A 21,903-nucleotide genomic window follows, 5' to 3' on the forward strand; every position below is an offset into this window, starting at 1 on the left:
ACATAGGAACTGTTGACTTGGACTAAAGGACCACAGGCCCCACATAGGAACTGATGACTTGGACTAAAGGGCCCTGGGCCCCACATAGGAACTGATGACTTGGACTAAAGGGCCTCAGGCCCCACATAGGAACTGATGACTTGGACTAAAGGGCCCCGGGCCCCACATAAGAACTGATGACTTGGACTAAAGGGCCCAGGGCCCACATAGGAACTGATGACTTGAACTAAAGGGCCCCAGGCCCCACATAGGAACTGATGACTTGGACTAAAGGGCCCCGGGCCCCACATAGGAACTGATGACTTGGACTAAAGGGCCCCAGGCCCCACATAGGAACTGATGACTTAGACTAAAGGGCCCCAGGCCCCACATAGGAACTGATGACTTGGACTAAAGGGCCCCGGGCCCCACATAGGAACTGATGACTTAGACTAAAGGGCCCCAGGCCCCACATAGGAACTGATGACTTAGACTAAAGGGCCCTGGGCCCCACATAGGAACTGATGACTTGGACTAAAGGGCCCCGGGCCCACATAGGAACTGATGACTTGGACTAAAGGGCCCAGGGCCCACATAGGAACTGATGACTTGGACTAAAGGGCCCAGGGCCCACATAGGAACTGATAACTTGGACTAAAGGGCCCAGGGCCCACATAGGAACTGATGACTTGGACTAAAGGGCCCCAGGCCCCACATAGGAACTGATGACTTGGACTTAAGGGCCCAGGGCCCACATAGGAACTGATGACTTGGACTATAGGGCCCCGGGCCCCACATATGAACTGATGACTTGGACTAAAGGGCCCCGGCCCCACATAGGAACTGATGACTTGGACTAAAGGGCCCAGGGCCCACATAGGAACTGATAACTTGGACTAAAGGGCCCAGGGCCCACATAGGAACTGATGACTTGGACTAAAGGGCCCCAGGCCCCACATAGGAACTGATGACTTGGACTTAAGGGCCCAGGGCCCACATAGGAACTGATGACTTGGACTATAGGGCCCCGGGCCCCACATATGAACTGATGACTTGGACTAAAGGGCCCCGGCCCCACATAGGAACTGATGACTTGGACTAAAGGGCCCAGGGCCCACATAGGAATTGATGACTTGGACTAAAGGGCCCAGGGCCCACATAGGAATTGATGACTTGGACTAAAGGGCCCAGGGCCCACATAGGAACTGATGACTTGGACTAAAGGGCCCAGGGCCCACATAGGAACTGATGACTTGGACTAAAGGGCCCAGGGCCCACATAGGAACTGATGACTTGGACTAAAGGGCCCAGGGCCCACATAGGAACTGATGACTTGGACTAAAGGGCCCCAGGCCCCACATAGGAACTGATGACTTAGACTAAAGGGCCCTGGGCCCCACATAGGAACTGATGACTTGGACTAAAGGGCCTCGGGCCCCACATAGGAACTGATGACTTGGACTAAAGGGCCCCGGGCCCCACATAGGAACTGATGACTTGGACTAAAGGGCTCAGGGCCCACATAGGAACTGATGACTTGAACTAAAGGGCCCCAGGCCCCACATAGGAACTGATGACTTGGACTTAAGGGCCCAGGGCCCACATAGGAACTGATGACTTGGACTAAAGGGCCCCGGGCCCCACATATGAACTGATGACTTGGACTAAAGGACCACAGGCCCCACATAGGAACTGATGACTTGGACTAAAGGGCCCCGGGCCCCACATAGGAACTGATGACTTGGACTAAAGGGCCCAGGGCCCACATAGGAATTGATGACTTGAACTAAAGGGCGCCGGGCCCCACATAGGAACTGATGACTTGAACTAAAGGGCCCCAGGCCCCACATAGGAACTGATGACTTGGACTAAAGGGCCCAGGGCCCACATAGGAACTGATGACTTGGACTAAAGGGCCCAGGGCCCACATAGGAACTGATGACTTGGACTAAAGGGCCCAGGGCCCACATAGGAACTGATGACTTGGACTAAAGGGCCCAGGGCCCACATAGGAACTGATGACTTGGACTAAAGGGCCCCGGGCCCCACATAGGAACTGATGACTTGGACTAAAGGGCCCAGGGCCCACATAGGAACTGATGACTTGGACTAAAGGGCCCAGGGCCCACATAGGAACTGATGACTTGGACTAAAGGGCCCAGGGCCCACATAGGAACTGATGACTTGGACTAAAGGGCCCAGGGCCCACATAGGAACTGATGACTTGGACTAAAGGTTGGCTGCAATTATGAGTGTGCTCACCTGTTGTGTAGCTGCATGTCTTCGAGCGGCGTGTGCCAGTCCAGCGAGGCATTCAGTGGCCGGCCCAGCAGCGCCTCCATGTGGTGGGAGACAGCAGTGATGAGGACCTGCATGGCATGAGACTGGTCCAGGATGACTCGGTACAAGGACCGTGTGACTTGGACAAGTCCTGAAACTGCAGCAGTCCTGGGTTGGACTTCCTGTAAGAAGATTCAGTTTTCTGTGAGTCCACAGTGCCACCAAGTGGTGATAATAATATCTTAATGTTTGAATCATTTAAACTGTGTTGGCTCTCATCTGACTCACATTTATGAATATACTGTACATGTCACATTACTGTACCCTATGAATATACTGTACATGTCACATTACTGTACCCTATGAATATACTGTACATGTCACATTACTGTACCCTATGAATATACTGTACATGTCACATTACTGTACCCTATGAATATACTGTACATGTCACATTACTGTACCCTATGAATATACTGTACATGTCACATTACTGTACCCTATGAATATACTGTACATGTCACATGATCTCCCAGAGGAGGTCAAGCCTCACTTATTTGGATGGAAAAAATAATATTTCATCATTAGACTTTTATAAATGTTATTTCTGTGTTAACATTTTTAAAACCATTTTCTTAAAAGGGAAACTGCAATTTTTTTTAAAAATCCTTCACAATTATTTTTTAATACAAGAACACATATTTTGTTTTCTTTTTTCCTTGCATTCTAAACAGTAAATAAACACCAGCACAAGTCAGCTAACAATGGAGCTACTGCGATTTGCTCTATTCCACCTCTAAAGTACTTATATATGTAATTATATATGTCATGTAGTAACATTCATAATAACATGTCATTTATACATGATGTAAGTATATATGTCATGTAGTAGCATTCATAATAACATTCAATATATACATGATGCAAGTATATATGCCATGTAGTAGCATTCATAATAACATTCAATATATACATGATGTAAGTATGTATGTCATGTAGTAACATTCATAATAACATGTAATATATACATGATGTAAGTATATATGTCATGTAGTAACATTCATAATAACATGTAATATATACATGATGTAAGTATATATGTCATGTAGTAACATTCATAATAACATGTAATATATACATGATGTAAGTATATATGTCATGTAGTAACATTCATAATAACATGTAATATATACATGATGTAAGTATATATGTCATGTAGTAACATTCATAATAACATGTAATATATACATGATGTAAGTATATATGTAATGTAGTAGCATTCATAATAACATTCAATATATACATGATGTAAGTATATATGTCATGTAGTAACATTCATAATAACATGTAATATATACATGATGTAAGTATATATGTCATGTAGTAACATTCATAATAACATGTAATATATACATGATGTAAGTATATATGTCATGTAGTAACATTCATAATAACATGTAATATATACATGATGTAAGTATATATGTCATGTAGTAACATTCATAATAACATGTAATATATACATGATGTAAGTATATATGTCATGTAGTAACATTCATAATAACATGTAATATATACATGATGTAAGTATATATGTCATGTAGTAACATTCATAATAACATGTAATATATACATGATGTAAGTATATATGTAGTATCTAGCAACATTCATAATAACATGTAATATATACATGATGTAAGTATATGTCATGTAGTAACATTCATAATAACATGTAATATATACATGATGTAAGTATATATGTCATGTAGTAACATTCATAATAACATGTAATATATACATGATGTAAGTATATGTCATGTAGTAACATTCATAATAACATGTAATATATACATGATGTAAGTATATGTCATGTAGTAACATTCATAATAACATGTAATATATACATGATGTAAGTATATATGTAGTATCTAGTAACATTCATAATAACATGTAATATATACATGATGTAAGTATATATGTAGTATCTAGTAACATTCATAATAACATGTAATATATACATGATGTAAGTATATATGTCATGTAGTAACATTCATAATAACATGTAATATATACATGATGTAAGTATATATGTAGTATCTAGTAACATTCATAATAACATGTAATATATACATGATGTAAGTATATATGTAGTATCTAGTAACATTCATAATAACATGTAATATATACATGATGTAAGTATATATGTCATGTAGTAACATTCATAATAACATGTAATATATACATGATGTAAGTATATATGTAGTATCTAGTAACATTCATAATAACATGTAATATATACATGATGTAAGTATATATGTAGTATCTAGTAACATTCATAATAACATGTAAAATATACATGATGTATGTATATATGTAGTATCTAGTAACATTCATAATAACATGTAATATATACATGATGTAAGTATATATGTAGTATCTAGTAACATTCATAATAACATGTAATATATACTTGATGTAAGTATATATGTAGTATCTAGATACATATATATATATGTATCTAGTAACATTCATAATAACATGTAATATATACATGATGTAAGTATATATGTAGTATCTAGTAACATTCATAATAACATGTAATATATACATGATGTAAGTATATATGTAGTATCTAGTAACATTCATAATAACATGTAAAATATACATGATGTATGTATATATGTAGTATCTAGTAACATTCATAATAACATGTAATATATACATGATGTAAGTATATATGTAGTATCTAGTAACATTCATAATAACATGTAATATATACTTGATGTAAGTATATATGTAGTATCTAGATACATATATATATATATGTATCTAGTAACATTCATAATAACATAAAAACATAGGTGTTGCTGTCTTCTATGAGGATTGTGAATGACGGTCAAATATCCCCCAAAAAGGTGCAGTAGCCCTTTAAAGTCACTTTGTGGTATGACATCAGTCTGAATGTGTGTGCAGTACTCACAGGTGTGGGTGGGTGGGGGTGCACGGCATACGCCTCCAGCACAGGCTGCAGGCTGACGTCACACCACCTTTCCAGGACACTTTGATTTAAAGCGGCAGCCTCACCGACCGGCTGCCACACCCTCAGGGCCTCGCTGCACTCCAAGCTTCCATTAGCCTAGAAGATGATGTCACAACATGTCAGACTCCTCCCACCTGCCGCCACACACCTCAGGTACAAAGACGGATTCTCAGAGATTGACAATGCAAATAAAGGAATGTTCAGCACTTAAGTGTGCTTCAAAGTCATGCAACAGTCCCTCTGGAGGGGTCTTTAAAGGGATGTTCAGCACTTAAGTGTGCTTCAAAGTCATGCAACAGTCCCTCGGGAGGGGTCTTTAAAGGGATGTTCAGCACTTAAGTGTGCTTCAAAGTCATGCAACAGTCCCTCTGGAGGGGTCTTTAAAGGGATGTTGAGCACATAAGTGTGCTTCAAAGTCATGCAACAGTCCCTCTGGAGGGGTCTTTAAAGGGATGTTCAGCACTTAAGTGTGCTTCAAAGTCATGCAACAGTCCCTCTGGAGGGGTCTTTAAAGGGATGTTCAGCACTTAAGTGTGCTTCAAAGTCATGCAACAGTCCCTCTGGAGTCTATGTTCATACAAAAGGCGCAACAAAAGGGTCCTATTATGATTATTGTCTACATGTAAACACTTTGTATAAGAAATGGAGGATGAACGTCCCACAACAAGAGCACAGAGACAAAGGAGGAGCTTATCGACTACAATGTTGGAAGCACGTGCATTTTTGGGACTTATGCAGATCCCAAATACACATCAGCATGATATTGCAAAACAAAAGGTCAGATAATATGTCTCCTAATAGGTGCTATTTTGGGGTCCTTATACACACACCATAATACTACTGTATGTTGAAGCACAGTACGTCTGACTATGGTAGTCGTAATGCTCCCACAATCCATCAAGCGGTGCGGTTGTGTAGCTTACCAAAGTCCGACTAAAACATGTTGAGAGATTTTTGAGCGCCGTGTGTAATGTTTCTATATTCCCAATGAAACATCAACATTTTGATGTTACTTGCTAGCGTCATTTATTGAACAGGGGGCATCAACCTGCAGTCCACACGTATCTCTCATGTGTGACTGCCATCTACTGGTCACATTCATCATTACACTATGTGCCACATAAAATTGCTTTGAGGTCGGTAAGCACAACCGGAAATAATCCGTACATTAGGCGCACCGGGTTATAAGGCGCACCGTCCATTTTTTGAGAAAACGAATGGATTTTAGGTGCGCCTTATAGTCGGAAAAATACGGGAGACAAAGTCCAAACACTCATGACAGTGGAATGTGTCTTTTCAATGCCTGTCAACCCTTTTGTTGGTACTGTTGTGCAAACAAAACCTGCATCTGATCCAACGAGATGTGGCAACAATTTGATTGTAGATACTGTATGCTCTGTATTATCTGTAATATCTGATGTTCGAGGACGGTGACTCAGCATGTTTCATCGCTTTTCTCCGGACCAAAGAGTGGTTTTAACCTGCTCGGCAGCCAGCAGCGTGTTCTCGATGGCAGGCTGCATTCTTTCTGCGATCCCAGACAAGTTAAAGAGACTGGAGTTGGCAGACTGTGCCATCTCTGTGGCCAAGGTCATCAGAGGAGCCTGAAGGCTGAGTATCAGCACTGTGGAAAAGACAAGAAAGAAGTGTGGGAATTGAAGCATTTAAGTCCCATATAGAACTCATTTGTATACTCCAGCCTATATACACCCCCCTTTTAGACCAGTTGATCTGCCGTTTCTTTTCTGCTCTGCCCCCTCCCCTTTGTGGAGGGGGGGGGACACAGATCTGGTGACCACAGATGAGGCGAGCTGTCCAAAGTTGGGACTCAGGGTGGACCACTCATCTGTGCATCAGTTGGTGACGTCTCTGCACTGCTGACCTGTCTCCACTCAAGATGATCTCCTGCTGGTGCCACTATGGACTGGACTCTCACTATTATGTTAGATCCACTATGGACTGGACTCTCACTATTATGTTAGATCCACTATGGACTGGACTCTCACACTATTATGTTAGATCCACTATGGACTGGACTCTCACTATTATGTTAGATCCACTATGGACTGGACTCTCACTATTATGTTAGATCCACTATGGACTGGACTCTTACTATTATGTTAGATCCACTATGCACTGGACTCTCACGATAATGTTAGATCCACTATGGACTGGACTCTCACTATTATGTTGGATCCACTATGGACTGGACTCTCACTATTATGTTAGATCCACTATGGACTGGACTCACACTATTATGTTAGATCCACTATGGACTGGACTCTCACTCTATTATGTTAGATCCACTATGGACTGGACTCACACTATTATGTTAGATCCACTATGGACTGGACTCTCACTCTATTATGTTAGATCCACTATGGACTGGACTCTCACTATTATGTTAGATCCACTATGGACTGGACTCTCACACTATTATGTTAGATCCACTATGGACTGGACTCTCACACTATTATGTTAGATCCACTATGGACTGGACTCACACTATTATGTTAGATCCACTATGGACTGGACTCTCACTCTATTATGTTAGATCCACTATGGACTGGACTCTCACTATTATGTTAGATCCACTATGGACTGGACTCTCACTATTATGTTAGATCCACTATGGACTGGACTCTCACACTATTATGTTAGATCCACTATGGACTGGACTCTCACTATTATGTTAGATCCACTATGGACTGGACTCTCACTATTATGTTAGATCCACTATGGACTGGACTCTCACACTATTATGTTAGATCCACTATGGACTGGACTCTCACTATTATGTTAGATCCACTATGGACTGGACTCTCACTATTATGTTAGATCCACTATGGACTGGACTCTTACTATTATGTTAGATCCACTATGCACTGGACTCTCACGATAATGTTAGATCCACTATGGACTGGACTCTCACTATTATGTTGGATCCACTATGGACTGGACTCTCACTATTATGTTAGATCCACTATGGACTGGACTCACACTATTATGTTAGATCCACTATGGACTGGACTCTCACTCTATTATGTTAGATCCACTATGGACTGGACTCACACTATTATGTTAGATCCACTATGGACTGGACTCTCACTCTATTATGTTAGATCCACTATGGACTGGACTCTCACTATTATGTTAGATCCACTATGGACTGGACTCTCACACTATTATGTTAGATCCACTATGGACTGGACTCTCACACTATTATGTTAGATCCACTATGGACTGGACTCACACTATTATGTTAGATCCACTATGGACTGGACTCTCACTCTATTATGTTAGATCCACTATGGACTGGACTCTCACTATTATGTTAGATCCACTATGGACTGGACTCTCACTATTATGTTAGATCCACTATGGACTGGACTCACACTATTATGTTAGATCCACTATGGACTGGACTCCCACACTATTATGTTAGATCCACTATGGACTGGACTCTCACACTATTATGTTAGATCCACTATGGACTGGACTCTCACTATTATGTTAGATCCACTATGGACTGGACTCTCACACTATTATGTTAGATCCACTACGGACTGGACTCTCACACTATTATGTTAGATCCACTATGGACTGGACTCTCACTATTATGGTAGATCCACTATGGACTGGACTCTCACACTATTATGTTAGATCCACTATGGACTGGACTCTCACTATTATGTTAGATCCACTATGGACTGGACTCTCACTATTATGTTAGATCCACTATGGACTGGACTCTCACTATTATGTTAGATCCACTATGGACTGGACTCTCACTATTATGTTAGATCCACTATGGACTGGACTCTTACTATTATGTTGGATCCACTATGGACTGGACTCTCACGATTATGTTAGATCCACTATGGACTGGACTCTCACTATTATGTTGGATCCACTATGGACTGGACTCTCACTATTATGTTAGATCCACTATGTACTGGACTCTCACACTATTATGTTAGATCCACTATGGACTGGACTCTCACACTATTATGTTAGATCCACTATGGACTGGACTCTCACACTATTATGTTAGATCCACTATGGACTGGACTCTTACTATTATGTTAAATCCACTATGGACTGGACTCTCACACTATTATGTTAGATCCACTATGGACTGGACTCTCACGATTATGTTAGATCCACTATGGACTGGACTCTCACACTATTATGTTGGATCCACTATGGACTGGACTCTCACTATTATGTTAAATCCACTATGGACTGGACTCTCACTATTATGTTAGATCCACTATGGACTGGACTCTCACACTATTATGTTAGATCCACTATGGACTGGACTCTCACTATTATGTTAGATCCACTATGGACTGGACTCTCACTATTATGTTAGATCCACTATGGACTGGACTCTTACACTATTATGTTAGATCCACTATGGACTGGACTCTCACACTATTATGTTAGATCCACTATGGACTGGACTCTCACTATTATGTTAGATCCACTATGGACTGGACTTTCACACTACTAACTAGATCCACTATGGACTGGACTCTCACACTATTATGTTAGATCCACTATGGACTGGACTCTTACTATTATGTTAGATCCACTATGGACTGGACTCTCACTATTATGTTAGATCCACTATGGACTGGACTCTCACACTATTATGTTAGATCCACTATGGACTGGACTCTCACTATTATGTTAAATCCACTATGGACTTGACTCACACTATTATGTTGGATCCACTATGGACTGGACTCTCACACTAGTATGTTAGATCCACTATGGACTGGACTCTCACACTATTATATTAGATCCACTATGGACTGGACTCTCACACTATTATGTTATATCCACTATGGACTGGACTCTCACACTACTAACTAGATCCACTATGGACTGGACTCTCACACAATTATGTTAGATCCACTATGGACTGGACTCTCACTATTATGTTCGATCCACTATGGACTGGACTCTCACACTATTATGTTAGATCCACTATGGACTGGACTCTCACTATTATGTTAGATCCACTATGGACTGGACTCTCACTATTATGTTAGATCCACTATGGACTGGACTCTCACACTATTATGTTAGATCCACTATGGACTGGGTCCCCACATCTGCGGTCCCCTTCAAGGTTTGTCATTGTTATCCCATTGGGTTGAGTTTTTTTCTTGCCTTGATGTGGGATCTGAGCCGAGGATGTGGTTGTGGCTTGTGCAGCCCTTTGAGACACTCGTGGTTTTATAAGTAAACATTGATTGATTGATTGATTGATTGGGAATATTTCTAAAACCAGAGTTTTACAGCACAAGTATTACTTAAGGGTGTGTTCTTATCCTAATTACCCTTAATGCCCAGTGGTCTACTCACTGTTCTGGGCTTCTGTGGCGTTCACCATAAATGCCACCGTTGTTTCAAGAGCCGTGACACTGTCCCATGTCTCTGGTTCACCGATGGTAGACAGTACAGCCTCCAGCAGCTTTTCAAGCCTGGAACAAAACCAGAGGGATTATGGGTCAAATATCATTTTATATACTATAATGGTCATCCTTCTCAGAAAGGAACTTACCTATGCCAGGTCTTGTTGTCCGCATTTCCTGTGACAATGTCTTCAAGTACCGGAGCAAGGTGAGTAAAACCCCCCAAAGGTGGAGTCTCTGAGCCGAGACCGTTCACAATAATCTGCCAAAGCTGTCCAGAAAGGGCAAGTAAAGGTGTCACATGTTGATGTCGTGTGAAGTGCAGAGATTATTTATTGACCTTTCTGATCGTTTCTCTTTGAGCAGAGAGATACGATTGTTTGTCTGATGATAAGTGACTTTAGAGTCAGGTGTGGCTCATGAAAGTGAAATCCACCGTGACCAGCCAAACACAAATAGCATCGTTATTCATTGTAATCTCTGTCATGTTTGCACGTGTCCTCTCTGTTGCACAACACCATCAAATCAGGGAATGTTCAAGTCTTACCTGCTCTACAATTCCTGCTAGGATTTCAGTTGTGTCATTTGAAAAGCTATTGTTGCCTGCATTTATGGAAAAAGAAGAAGATTAAACATCAATGTAGTGTGACGTTTTTCTGAAAACATAAAAACTTGCCTGAGCCCGATTCCAGGATCATGTGGGTGGTGTTGATGAAGACAGAAAGGTAGTACTGAGCCGTGCTGTTTGGTGGTAGAAGGCTCTGGATGCTCTTCATTTGGTTCAAGATGCTGAAAAACCAAAGCACAGTATTCACATTGTTTGTTGTCAACACAGCAGAGGTACTATTGTATGTTGTCAACACAGCAGAGGTACTATTGTATGTTGTCCACACAGCAGAGGTACTATTGTATGTTGTCAACACAGCAGAGGTACTATTGTATGTTGTCAACACAGCAGAGGTACTATTGTATGTTGTCAACACAGCAGAGGTACTATTGTATGCTGTCCACACAGCAGAGGTACTATTGTATGTTGTCCACACAGCAGAGGTACTATTGTATGTTGTCAACAGAGCAGAGGTACTATTGTATGTTGTCAACACAGCAGAGGTACTATTGTATGTTGTCAACACAGCAGAGGTACTATTGTATGTTGTCAACACAGCAGAGGTACTATTGTATGTTGTCCACACAGCAGAGGTACTATTGTATGTTGTCAACACAGCAGAGGTACTATTGTATGCTGTCCACACAGCAGAGGTACTATTGTATGTTGTCAACACAGCAGAGGTACTATTGTATGTTGTCAACAGAGCAGAGGTACTATTGTATGTTGTCAACACAGCAGAGGTACTATTGTATGTTGTCCACACAGCAGAGGTACTATTGTATGTTGTCAACAGAGCAGAGGTACTATTGTATGTTGTCAACACAGCAGAGGTACTATTGTATGTTGTCAACACAGCAGAGGTACTATTGTATGTTGTCAACAGAGCAGAGGTACTATTGTATGTTGTCAACACAGCAGAGGTACTATTGTATGTTGTCAACACAGCAGAGGTACTATTGTATGTTGTCAACACAGCAGAGGTACTATTGTATGTTGTCAACACAGCAGAGGTACTATTGTATGTTGTCCACACAGCAGAGGTACTATTGTATGTTGTCCACACAGCAGAGGTACTATTGTATGTTGTCAACACAGCAGAGGTACTATTGTATGTTGTCAACACAGCAGAGGTACTATTGTATGTTGTCAACACAGCAGAGGTACTATTGCGAGGACTACATCTTTTGTCTTTGGCTAGAAAAGAGACTTGCAAATTGCTTTTGAAGACATACCAAAGTAATTCAATGTTCTTGTTCAAACATTTGCTTTTACGAGTGCCCAGGCTTACGAGTTTTTGGGATACGAGTCGTCTCTCTGCTAATTGGTATGCTCTTGGTCGCGGGCAAAATTTCAGGTTACGAACCGAGTTGGCACCGCTAGTTGGTGTAGGGAATGCCACAGTTCTGAACCCTGTAAGGTTGGACCAAAACCTCCAGAGTCTTGCCACCTTTTCCCGGGCGTGGGAATGGCAATGGATCAAGGAAGACACAGGTGATGAACGGTGAACCAAAGCTTACTGTATTGACAAGGGAACATCAAAGAAGGTTCTGCAGTCTACCTGTGGGGAGAGTGAGCTCTAAATTCTATCTCTCTCTCCTCTCGAGGTACCAGCTCTTATAGACCGAACATATGTCACCTTATTTCATTCACATTGACTCCATCATGACCATGTAAGGGCATGTTCCTGTGTGAGAGTGTTCCTTAAGTGTCTGGCTTAGGTCATTGAAAGTATCATGGTGTCTGGTACTCATGGTACCGACTCCCTGTATACTACTGACAGATTGAAGGGTCCTCTCTTGTGGAATGTCTGCTATCATCCATGTGCATGTGACACTTTATGTCCATACTTTAGTACTTGTCCACAGTGATGGGCCACCGTTTCTTGCTTGCTCCAAAGGAGCTTACACCACATGAATAAACATGTTATTTTGTAGTCTAGCAGACATGACACTAGCATTAGCTTATAACTAGAGATCCACGTAACTTTGTTTTTCCAACTATGAGAACAGAGCAAGTACATGTGAAGAAGAAGCAGGATTAAAGAAATAAATCATAAATCATGACCGAGACTTGGCTAAGTCTAGTCTACACCATAATGAAGCAGAATAATTTGATAACGCCACCAAAGGGCGATATAATATTATTTGTCCATGAAAATATGGACACGCTGTTAATGGTGTGTTTGACGAGGAAGGAGCTCGAAGTAAATGTAATTATTGTTACATTGCTTCATTCAACTGTTGTGGTTCTTGGTAGTACATTCTTTTGTCTGGTTTTTCACACAACAGTTCTTATCTAAAAGATTGTTTTTCCTTTCAAAAGGCATGTCACAAGGATACATGACACATTGCGTTGGCGGGGCCAAGCCCACATTTCATTGCCTTCATTTCAACAGGCGACGCTCTTTCGCAACACACGTTTTTTAAGGTACACGTTGTGTCACATAATTTTACCCAGATTGCACAGTACTAAAACATGTTGTAGAAACTAAAGCACTGGACAAAAGTCTGTACTTACACGTGATTCCAGTTGTCGGGTCCACTGGTAGTGGAGATTGTCTCCAAATATGTGGCGGCAACTTTGAGGCCGGACAACAGGTAGACTGCAAACTCCTTTGGCACCAGATGTTGTACAACATTTTCCACTCTTTTGATGATAAGCAAGGTGAGGTTGAGCGATGTGGCAAAACTCAGGTCCGGTTGGCTGACAAGGAGTAACGTGTCGTTCACAATTCCTTCGATGTTTTGTGTCACAGAATGCGGAAGAGGGCCCGTAACTTGGGTGAGAATGTCCATTAGGGTTTGAACTGCTTCCATGATGGCCGCATATAGGTGGTCAAACTGCGGGTCTTCTGGCTGCTCTAAAGCCATGATAGATTTTTGCAGAAACTGGATGATATTGCTGATGACGGACAGGTAAGCCAGTTGGTCGTCATTTAGATAGTGAGCCAACGTCTGCAACAGGACGTGAACGTCTCTTACTGGTGTGGAAGCATTCGGGGAGCCGTTTCCCCACTGGAGCATACTGGTGAAGACGGCAGTGACATTGGGTTGTTCCATCCAAGCATGTATCAGATCAAGGTAGAATTCTATTTGCTGCTCAACGTCACGTAGCGCAGTTGTGTTTAACAGCGGCATAGAACCTAAGACTTGACCATTCTCATTCTGAACTTTGATGTTGACTATTGTGAACTTTACAATTTGCTGAAGGATTTCAACGGTTGCTTGGCCAATTTTACTCACTCCTGCACCATCAGTTGGTGTCTGGAAGTGGTTAATCTGGTTATTGATAAACAGAGTCAAATTTGTCTGTGCTATCTGGAGGGTGACTTGTAGCTGTGTGAGGCGGAAAAGAGGATAGAGGAGACCGGACACGGCGCTGGCACTGGTCACGTTTTCCAGACGTTGCAGATACCATTGCATTACTTGCAAATATGTTCTTGTAACTTCCTCGGAGTACGGTAGCAACGTGGCATTGAGGATGTGGTTCAAGGGTTCAGGGTTGGCCGCTACCTTTAACAGGCCTTGCAACACTGCGATTTCATTCTTGATCTCTGAGGTGTTCAGATTATTCAACTCCAGGTTGGTCTGGATATTGTTGAGGCTGTTGTCAAGGACCTGTATGACAGCCAGGTGTGTGTTTGAGCTAAAATTGACCTGAGTGGCATCAGTTATTGTTTTATTGACAATCAATGGGACGAGGGAGACGATGTCTGTATGATTTTGCAGAGCAGGTATGCTTTTGAGGAAGTTGCTGACTTTGTCGATCAATCCCATAACACACTCCGCTGTCACCAAGGTGTGGTTATGCTGTATTTCAAAACACTCGGGAACATCGGCGATGGCCATTACATTTATCAACAGGTCATTTATGTTGGCAGATCCTGCGAGGTGAGCGATGTAGTTTAGCTCGTCAAGGGTTACGTTTGACTGTCTCAGTGCATTTTGGATATGAGACACTGTAATATTTGGTGTTTCTATCACCAGTCTCATGAAATGAAGGGTTTGGTTGAACACACCAACATAGGCAGAGTCATGCGGCGACAAGAGCAGTGGGAAGAAAGCAGATGCGATATTTTCATATGACCCACCCTCCAGAAACGTGTTGTTTAAAGCAATGTTGACTGTGACGTTGCCATCGGCTGAGAGCATCAAGCCAGATAGTTGACTCAGGAATGCAAAGATTTCCGAGATACCGGCCAAACAGTTTTGTCCTGCTGCACACAAGGACAAGTGATACTGCAGAGCTTTGAAGTCTTGGAACATGAAAGCAGCTGCTTCTTGGAAGTCCAGTGGTAGGAATGCAAGAAATTGTTGTACCACCAGGTCCTGAGCAGCATCTGGGCCAATCTCAGTCAGGTTTGCAAGACTCTCAGGGGTGAGGAGGTTAAGAAAGTCATTGAACACCTGGGAGAGTTCTGTAACTTCAGCTGTACTTAATAGTCCATTAGGCAATACGATGTGTTGGATTCTTTGCCACTTTAACAGGGACACTGTGGATTCTTGAAGTTGCTGGATGTATGCGAGAATTACTTTAGTTGGATCGTCATTTGGTGAATCAACCACTTTCTTTAGCAGCTCTGTGGCGGTAAGGATGGCCTCCACAATTCCTGATGAGGTTTGGTTAGTAAAAGGCTTTAAAGCCTCCCTGACACGTGCCACTTCATCTGGGTCAAAGTAGTTGGAATAGGTAAGTAGGGTGTTCCCCAAGACGTGGGAGAGAGACATGGTGAGGTTACCCTCCAAAGACAGGAACTGCACGATCAACTTTTCCAGATCAGGCATTGTTGGGTCGGTCTCATTAAAGGTGAAAATGTTCTGGTTGCTTCTACCAAGCTTCACGGCAACATCAATAATGTTGGAGACATTGACTGGGCTGTCGCTGATGAGCAAAGGCAGCAAGGGACTCAGACCTGTAGACTCAAACAGCTCGCTAATGAGGGGAATCATGACGTCGGGGTTTGAGATGTGTGGGTCAGAGAGTGTGGAGATGTTCCAGACAAAGTTGTGCAGGTTGTTCATCAAGTTAATCAGGTACATAGAGAGCGCATCTCCACCTTGAATTTCTTGTGTTAAATAGGACGCTGTCAGATTCTTGGTCAGGTCCCCAAACACAGTCTGTAATAGACTGACCGTGCCTTTGAGACAGCTAAAGAGAAAGAGGAGAGACAGTTAGAACTTTGGAATGGTACGGTATTCATTTGCTCAACAAGTTTGCTAACATTGTTATGTTTGCAAATCTCAACATGTTTGGAAAAGAGTAGGAAGAAGCAAAGTTAATATTTAATCCTACCCCTTCAGTGGCCACATTATTCAAAATAAAGGTCAAGAGTTGAGTTTTAAGAGTCTTAGTGAGAGTAAGTGCCTTGTAGTTCATGATGAATGTATTCATTAGGACGAGAGAATCTTGTCACTCACTTCAGTAGAACATCTTGAGTTGGCGACATCAGGGCCTCAGCCAGCGCCTGAACAAACGTGTTCCAGTCCAGGCCAGTGTCACAGTCAATGTTTAGAGTCTTGATGTCAAGGGAACCTAAAAGGAAAGTTACATATCTGAAATATAGCTGAATTGATTTGTTCTTACTTCAAAATTGGACCTTGTTTGACCAGAACATTATCATCAGCGTTGTACTGTCATGAAGCCACCGCCTCATGGTAAGCGATATCGGCTTTACATCCCAAGTCAGTGATCACCTTCTAACCTCAGGCTAAGTGACTCAAATTCTACTTATAAACACCTGACCTCAGACCTCTATTATATTCATCATGCGCCACTTGAGAGGTCTCCCAATTGTCTCCAAGGTCAAACCATGATACTAGATGTGTATTATACAAAGTAGGTCCAGTATTCAGAATGTAATATTTGAAGCTAAAAAGAACGTACTGTACGGGGATGTGTTTTTTCTTACTGGATCGGACCCTTTCTGGACTGCGCAATAAGGGGTGGCACTTTCATAACTTCTGCCTCTGGGGAAGCCTTGGCCATGTTTGCACCGGAGACCAGCTGCGATAACGGAACGCACGTGGAGAGACCGGAGGCGATGCGGAGGACGAGATTGGGCTCCGGAGCTAGCATCCTGGCCGGATGATTCGGTCTCCCTGGACGGATTCTCGTTGATCCACGGGCTAGGACGGAGTCAGTCATCTTGGTTGCTTTATTGGGTCTGTTCCTAGCAGTCCAGCAGTCGATGGCATGAAGCACCGCAGAGGCCACCGCAGTGTGCAAACTTCTCCTGCATGCTTCCTTCTTTCGCCCCTTAACTGCGTTCCACGTCAATGCCCGTACAGGAACTGTACGGGCAACTGCCGAGGCTCAGCAAGAAGGTAACAGCTAGGAGGATGAGGCTGGCCGGCCACTGCCACAGACATCGGGAGCTCCCGGCCAGCAGGCTGGTCCTATGGGAACCAACGCACGGGCATCGATCGCGAGGACGTCCCGCGCTAACGTACGTGGACATCTTGAAGAAAGATGCGGTAGCTGAAAGCTCTACGGCGCTGCCTGGGTGTATGGAGAACAGGAATGATTGGAGACTCCGATGGAAGCTGGTCTGAGGACGACTGAGATAGAATGTCCCCACCTTCCGGTCCCGCTCTCTGCTCCCACGCCGCGCAGGGACTTACGGGAGATGTAGATGCCTATGCAAAAGCGCCAGAAAAAAACTACACTCACTAAGTTCTTGTTTCATACCGTCAGACGTGACGGCATTATTGTGATGATTTTGAAACCGCAATACCGCTGTATGTACAACACCGTTACACGCCTAATCATTGGTGTTCTTGAACGGTTCTCTCACCAAGACAGTAATGCACCCTCTCCTAGTTGCTGCCTTTTTCTTTATTTTTTACATTGAACAAAGAGTTGAGCAAGTCATAATCCTTGTGTTTTTAAACGTAGATGGCCAATAAAGCTGATTCTGATGGAAGGAACAAATTTACTTCTACACTGGTCATTTTTTTTCATTTGGTGGACAGGTTTCTCTAGGCCGGAGATAACACAAGAAGGTCCAAAATCTGTTGTAAATCAACACAATCTGATATTTGTAGGAGTTGAATACAAAATTGTCTGCAATATGTAATGGCGTCTGTGGAGGGGGGCGTGGTCTGCGGGCCTGCCGCTGAGCGGGGTGTGTAAGGACCGGCCTCGAAGCCAGCGTCAGGGGAGTAGATTGCCCAGCTGGGGCTGGTTATCTAATCACCTGTCGCTTTTATTAGTAGCAGCCGCACCGAGACACGGGGTTGGAGTTGGAGCCAGAAAGCAAGGACACGCCGGACTGAAAAGTCCGAAATATATATTGCTGAAAAGCAACCCATACTGGTGTATGCAAATAAAAGACTTGATCCAACCTGTCCACCGGGCTCCTGAAGATCTCTCGGCGTCAGGAGAACCCACCACGAGAGGGAAACTTCCACATTTTTCAACCTATTCAAACAATTTCACCTTCAACACTTTGCACCATCCTTGAAATTTAAACAACCTTTTTTTCCAAGTTCAAAAAAATTCCAGGACTTTAAAAAATTACTGGTTTTCCAAATACCTATTTCCACCCTTTTTTCTGGTGATTACTCCTTCCCCGTGTCTCAGGCCCGGCTGCTGCTAAAAAAGGCGACAGGTGAATAGATAACCTGCCCCAGCTGGGCAATCTACTCAACTGCCGCTGGCTTCGAGGCCGGTCCTTGCACACCCCGCTCCGCGGCAGGCCCGCAGACCACGCCCCCCTTCACAGCGTCCTCCTTAATTGAGCTGATAGACAAGACTTACAGTTTGCTGGCACAGCGCTGACACCAGGTCTGTAGTTGAAAACCCAGTAGACCATGTGGAAATAGCTTTTCATCTCAGGCCACGTTGGACTCGCCTCAACCGTTGCTCCCAAATTTGCCATGAAAACTAAAATACTAAAGTAAAAGAAGAAAGGCAATTGACTTCTTGTGTATTTACTTACTTTTCATCTGTATATAAATGTTCTCAGACCTTTGCTGAAGAGTCCCAACAAGATCACTGGAACTGTTAGCTGGCATCCAGTCCAACCAATTAGCTTGGTCCAAGTCTGTGGACAACCTCTCCAAGACCGCCCCCAACTCCAAGGTGCTGTTATACAACTTATGCCACTCGGAGAGAATCATAGGAAGAGTGACGTTGGCGTATTCTTCTTCCCCCGTCAAGGCAGTGTAGAACTCTTGAGCCTTTGACCAGCAGCATGAAAATGTTGGAGGAACAACACCAACCAAATAAGCAACATATTTGTGTAGAGTATTACTTTTTCAATCAAAGGCATCCACTCCGTGAGCAGCAGATTCTCGAGAGCCGACGTGTTCTGGCAGATCATTGATTTCCACACCTCCAGCTTTATGGTCTCAGTGGACAAGAGCCACTGGAAGGGGCCCAGGGCCTCCTCGCATGTCAGCGGCTCTGGTGCCAGGCTCTGTGGAATTAGGAACATCAGCAACTTGATTCAAGTGGAACATTCTAAACCCAAGTCAAAGGTCAAATCTCTCAGTCACAACTAGGGTTGCAAAATTCTGGGAATATTCAAAGTTGGAAACTTTCCATGGGAATTAACGGGAAATGAATGGGAATAAACATTGAATGCAACATGCTAGATCTTGCAGCATGATTATTAGCTAAAACAACCTGACTTCATGCAAATTCAGTAGAATTTCAACCCTGTACTGTGCATTCCTCCATCACATGCCCAGATAATTCCCAGCATGCTTCACACTACAGCAGGGCTATTGAGGCCACACTAGTATTTGAGCCCAAGGACTTCATCCAATCAGGTAAGTGTTGATGGGGTAAATATATTTGATGTATGGTATTTAAGTGTAATTGCTTGTTACTGTATGACTGTAGACTACTCCAGCAGACTTCCACTCAAGCTAGCTAGCTGTTCCTGTACTTGTTCAATGATTTTGGGGCCAATATCTCTAGCTAGCTAGGTTTATGTACCACCAGTCTCATAATGAACCCAAAATATTTATCCATTAGCCGTGATGCTAATTTTCTCTATGTTAAATCCCATTCATTTATGCTAACAACGTTAGCGATCCAAATTTACCTTTTCTGTGATGTGTAAAGTTCAAGTAGCGAATACTTAATCAAAAGGTGTACCGTATTTTTCGGAGTATAAGTCGCACCGGTGTATAAGTCGCACCTGCCGAAAATGCATAATAACGAAGGAAAAAAACATATATAAGTCGCACTGGAGACCGGCCAAACTATGAAAAAAACTGCGACTTATAGTCCGAAAAATACGGTAGTTTCCTCTGCCTTCTGTTCTGCTAGCCATTCTGTTGGCATACAAGAATGTAGCTTGTAGTTTGATTTAGCATGCTGATTGACTGTTCATTTATTCATCTAGCCCAGGGGTCGGCAACCCGCGGCTCCGGAGCCGCATGCGGCTCTTTGATCACTCTGATGCGGCTCAGCAGCTTACTTGCTGAACCCCCCGATTTTCCCGTGAGACTTCCGGATTCACGGATTTCAGTTTCTCTCGCAGAAAACTCCCCCGGGATTATTATTCACCGATTTTCACCCTCACAGCTATAATAAGGATGTACCATGATGGTACAACATTTGGCACCTTCTACAATTTATATTAACAGCGTGCTAGCCCAACACTTGTTATACAATATACATCTACTGCTTGCACACGTTTGTGATAGCAAGGCATACTTGTTCAACAGCCACACAGGTTACACTGACGGTGACCATATAAAACAACTTTAACACTCTTACTAATAATGCGCCACACTTTGAACCAAAACCAAACAAGAATGACAAATACATTTTGGGAGAACATCTGCACCTTAACACAACATAAACACAACAGAACAAACACCCAGAATCCCATGCAGCCCTAACTCTTCCGGGCTATATTATACACCCCTGCTACCACCAAACCCCGCCCCCACCCCAACCCTGCTCCCTCACACATCAACCCCCCCCCCCCCCCCTCTCTGTCTGTGCGTCGGTTGAGGTGGGCGGGGTTTGGTAGCGGGGGTGTATAATGTATCCCGGAAGAGTTGGGCTGCATGGGATTCTGGGTATTTGTCCTGTTGTGTTTATGTTGTGTTAAGGTGCAGATGTTCTCCCGAAATGTGTTTGTCATTCTTGTTTGGTGTGGGTTCACAGTGTGGCGCATTATTAGTAAGAGTGTTAAAAAAAAATGTTATATCGCAATCTTTGTATACAGTGTTATTTCATTTAAAATTACATACATTTTTTGCGGCTCCCATTGTTTTCTATAATTTGTGAAACTGGTCAAAATGGCTCTTTGACTGGTAAAGGTTGCCGACCCCTGATCTAGCCTATTTCTATTCATTTGTCCATCAGTCAAATATTTTTAAAGACTACTCCAATTGTTTACTGACTATTTCTATCTGTGTGTGGCATTGCATTAGTCCTTTACAAGCTTCTCATCTTATTCTACACAATAAGATCTTTGAATAATCAAAAAATGGTCACAATTTCCAAACTTCCCGAGCTTAACTTCCCGTGTTAAATTTCCGGAAAGTTTACAGGAATTTACCGGAAACTTTCCACCCCTTTGCAACCCTAGTCACAACAAGATA

General features: G+C 42.8%; 1 protein-coding gene across 3 annotated transcripts in view; it reads right to left on the reverse strand.

Moving 5' to 3' along the window:
* Nucleotides 1-21,903, reverse strand: part of abca12 (ATP-binding cassette, sub-family A (ABC1), member 12) — a 170,432-nt gene that overhangs the window by 141,640 nt on the left and 6,889 nt on the right. For all 3 annotated transcript variants that reach the window (XM_061971824.2, XM_061971822.2, XM_061971823.2), the window contains exons 3-14: nt 19,590-19,754; nt 19,304-19,515; nt 19,094-19,227; nt 16,753-16,867; nt 13,853-16,483; nt 11,402-11,514; nt 11,273-11,328; nt 10,875-10,996; nt 10,676-10,794; nt 6,781-6,923; nt 5,240-5,395; nt 2,242-2,441 (exon numbers count right to left, since the gene is read on the reverse strand). In XM_061971824.2, the coding sequence (XP_061827808.2) occupies nt 2,242-2,441; nt 5,240-5,395; nt 6,781-6,923; nt 10,676-10,794; nt 10,875-10,996; nt 11,273-11,328; nt 11,402-11,514; nt 13,853-16,483; nt 16,753-16,867; nt 19,094-19,227; nt 19,304-19,515; nt 19,590-19,754 (4,166 nt within the window). The remainder of the gene's footprint in view (nt 1-2,241; nt 2,442-5,239; nt 5,396-6,780; nt 6,924-10,675; nt 10,795-10,874; nt 10,997-11,272; nt 11,329-11,401; nt 11,515-13,852; nt 16,484-16,752; nt 16,868-19,093; nt 19,228-19,303; nt 19,516-19,589; nt 19,755-21,903) is intronic.

This window comes from Nerophis lumbriciformis, linkage group LG13 (genome assembly GCF_033978685.3).
Source record: "Nerophis lumbriciformis linkage group LG13, RoL_Nlum_v2.1, whole genome shotgun sequence".
NCBI lineage: Eukaryota > Metazoa > Chordata > Actinopteri > Syngnathiformes > Syngnathidae > Nerophis > Nerophis lumbriciformis.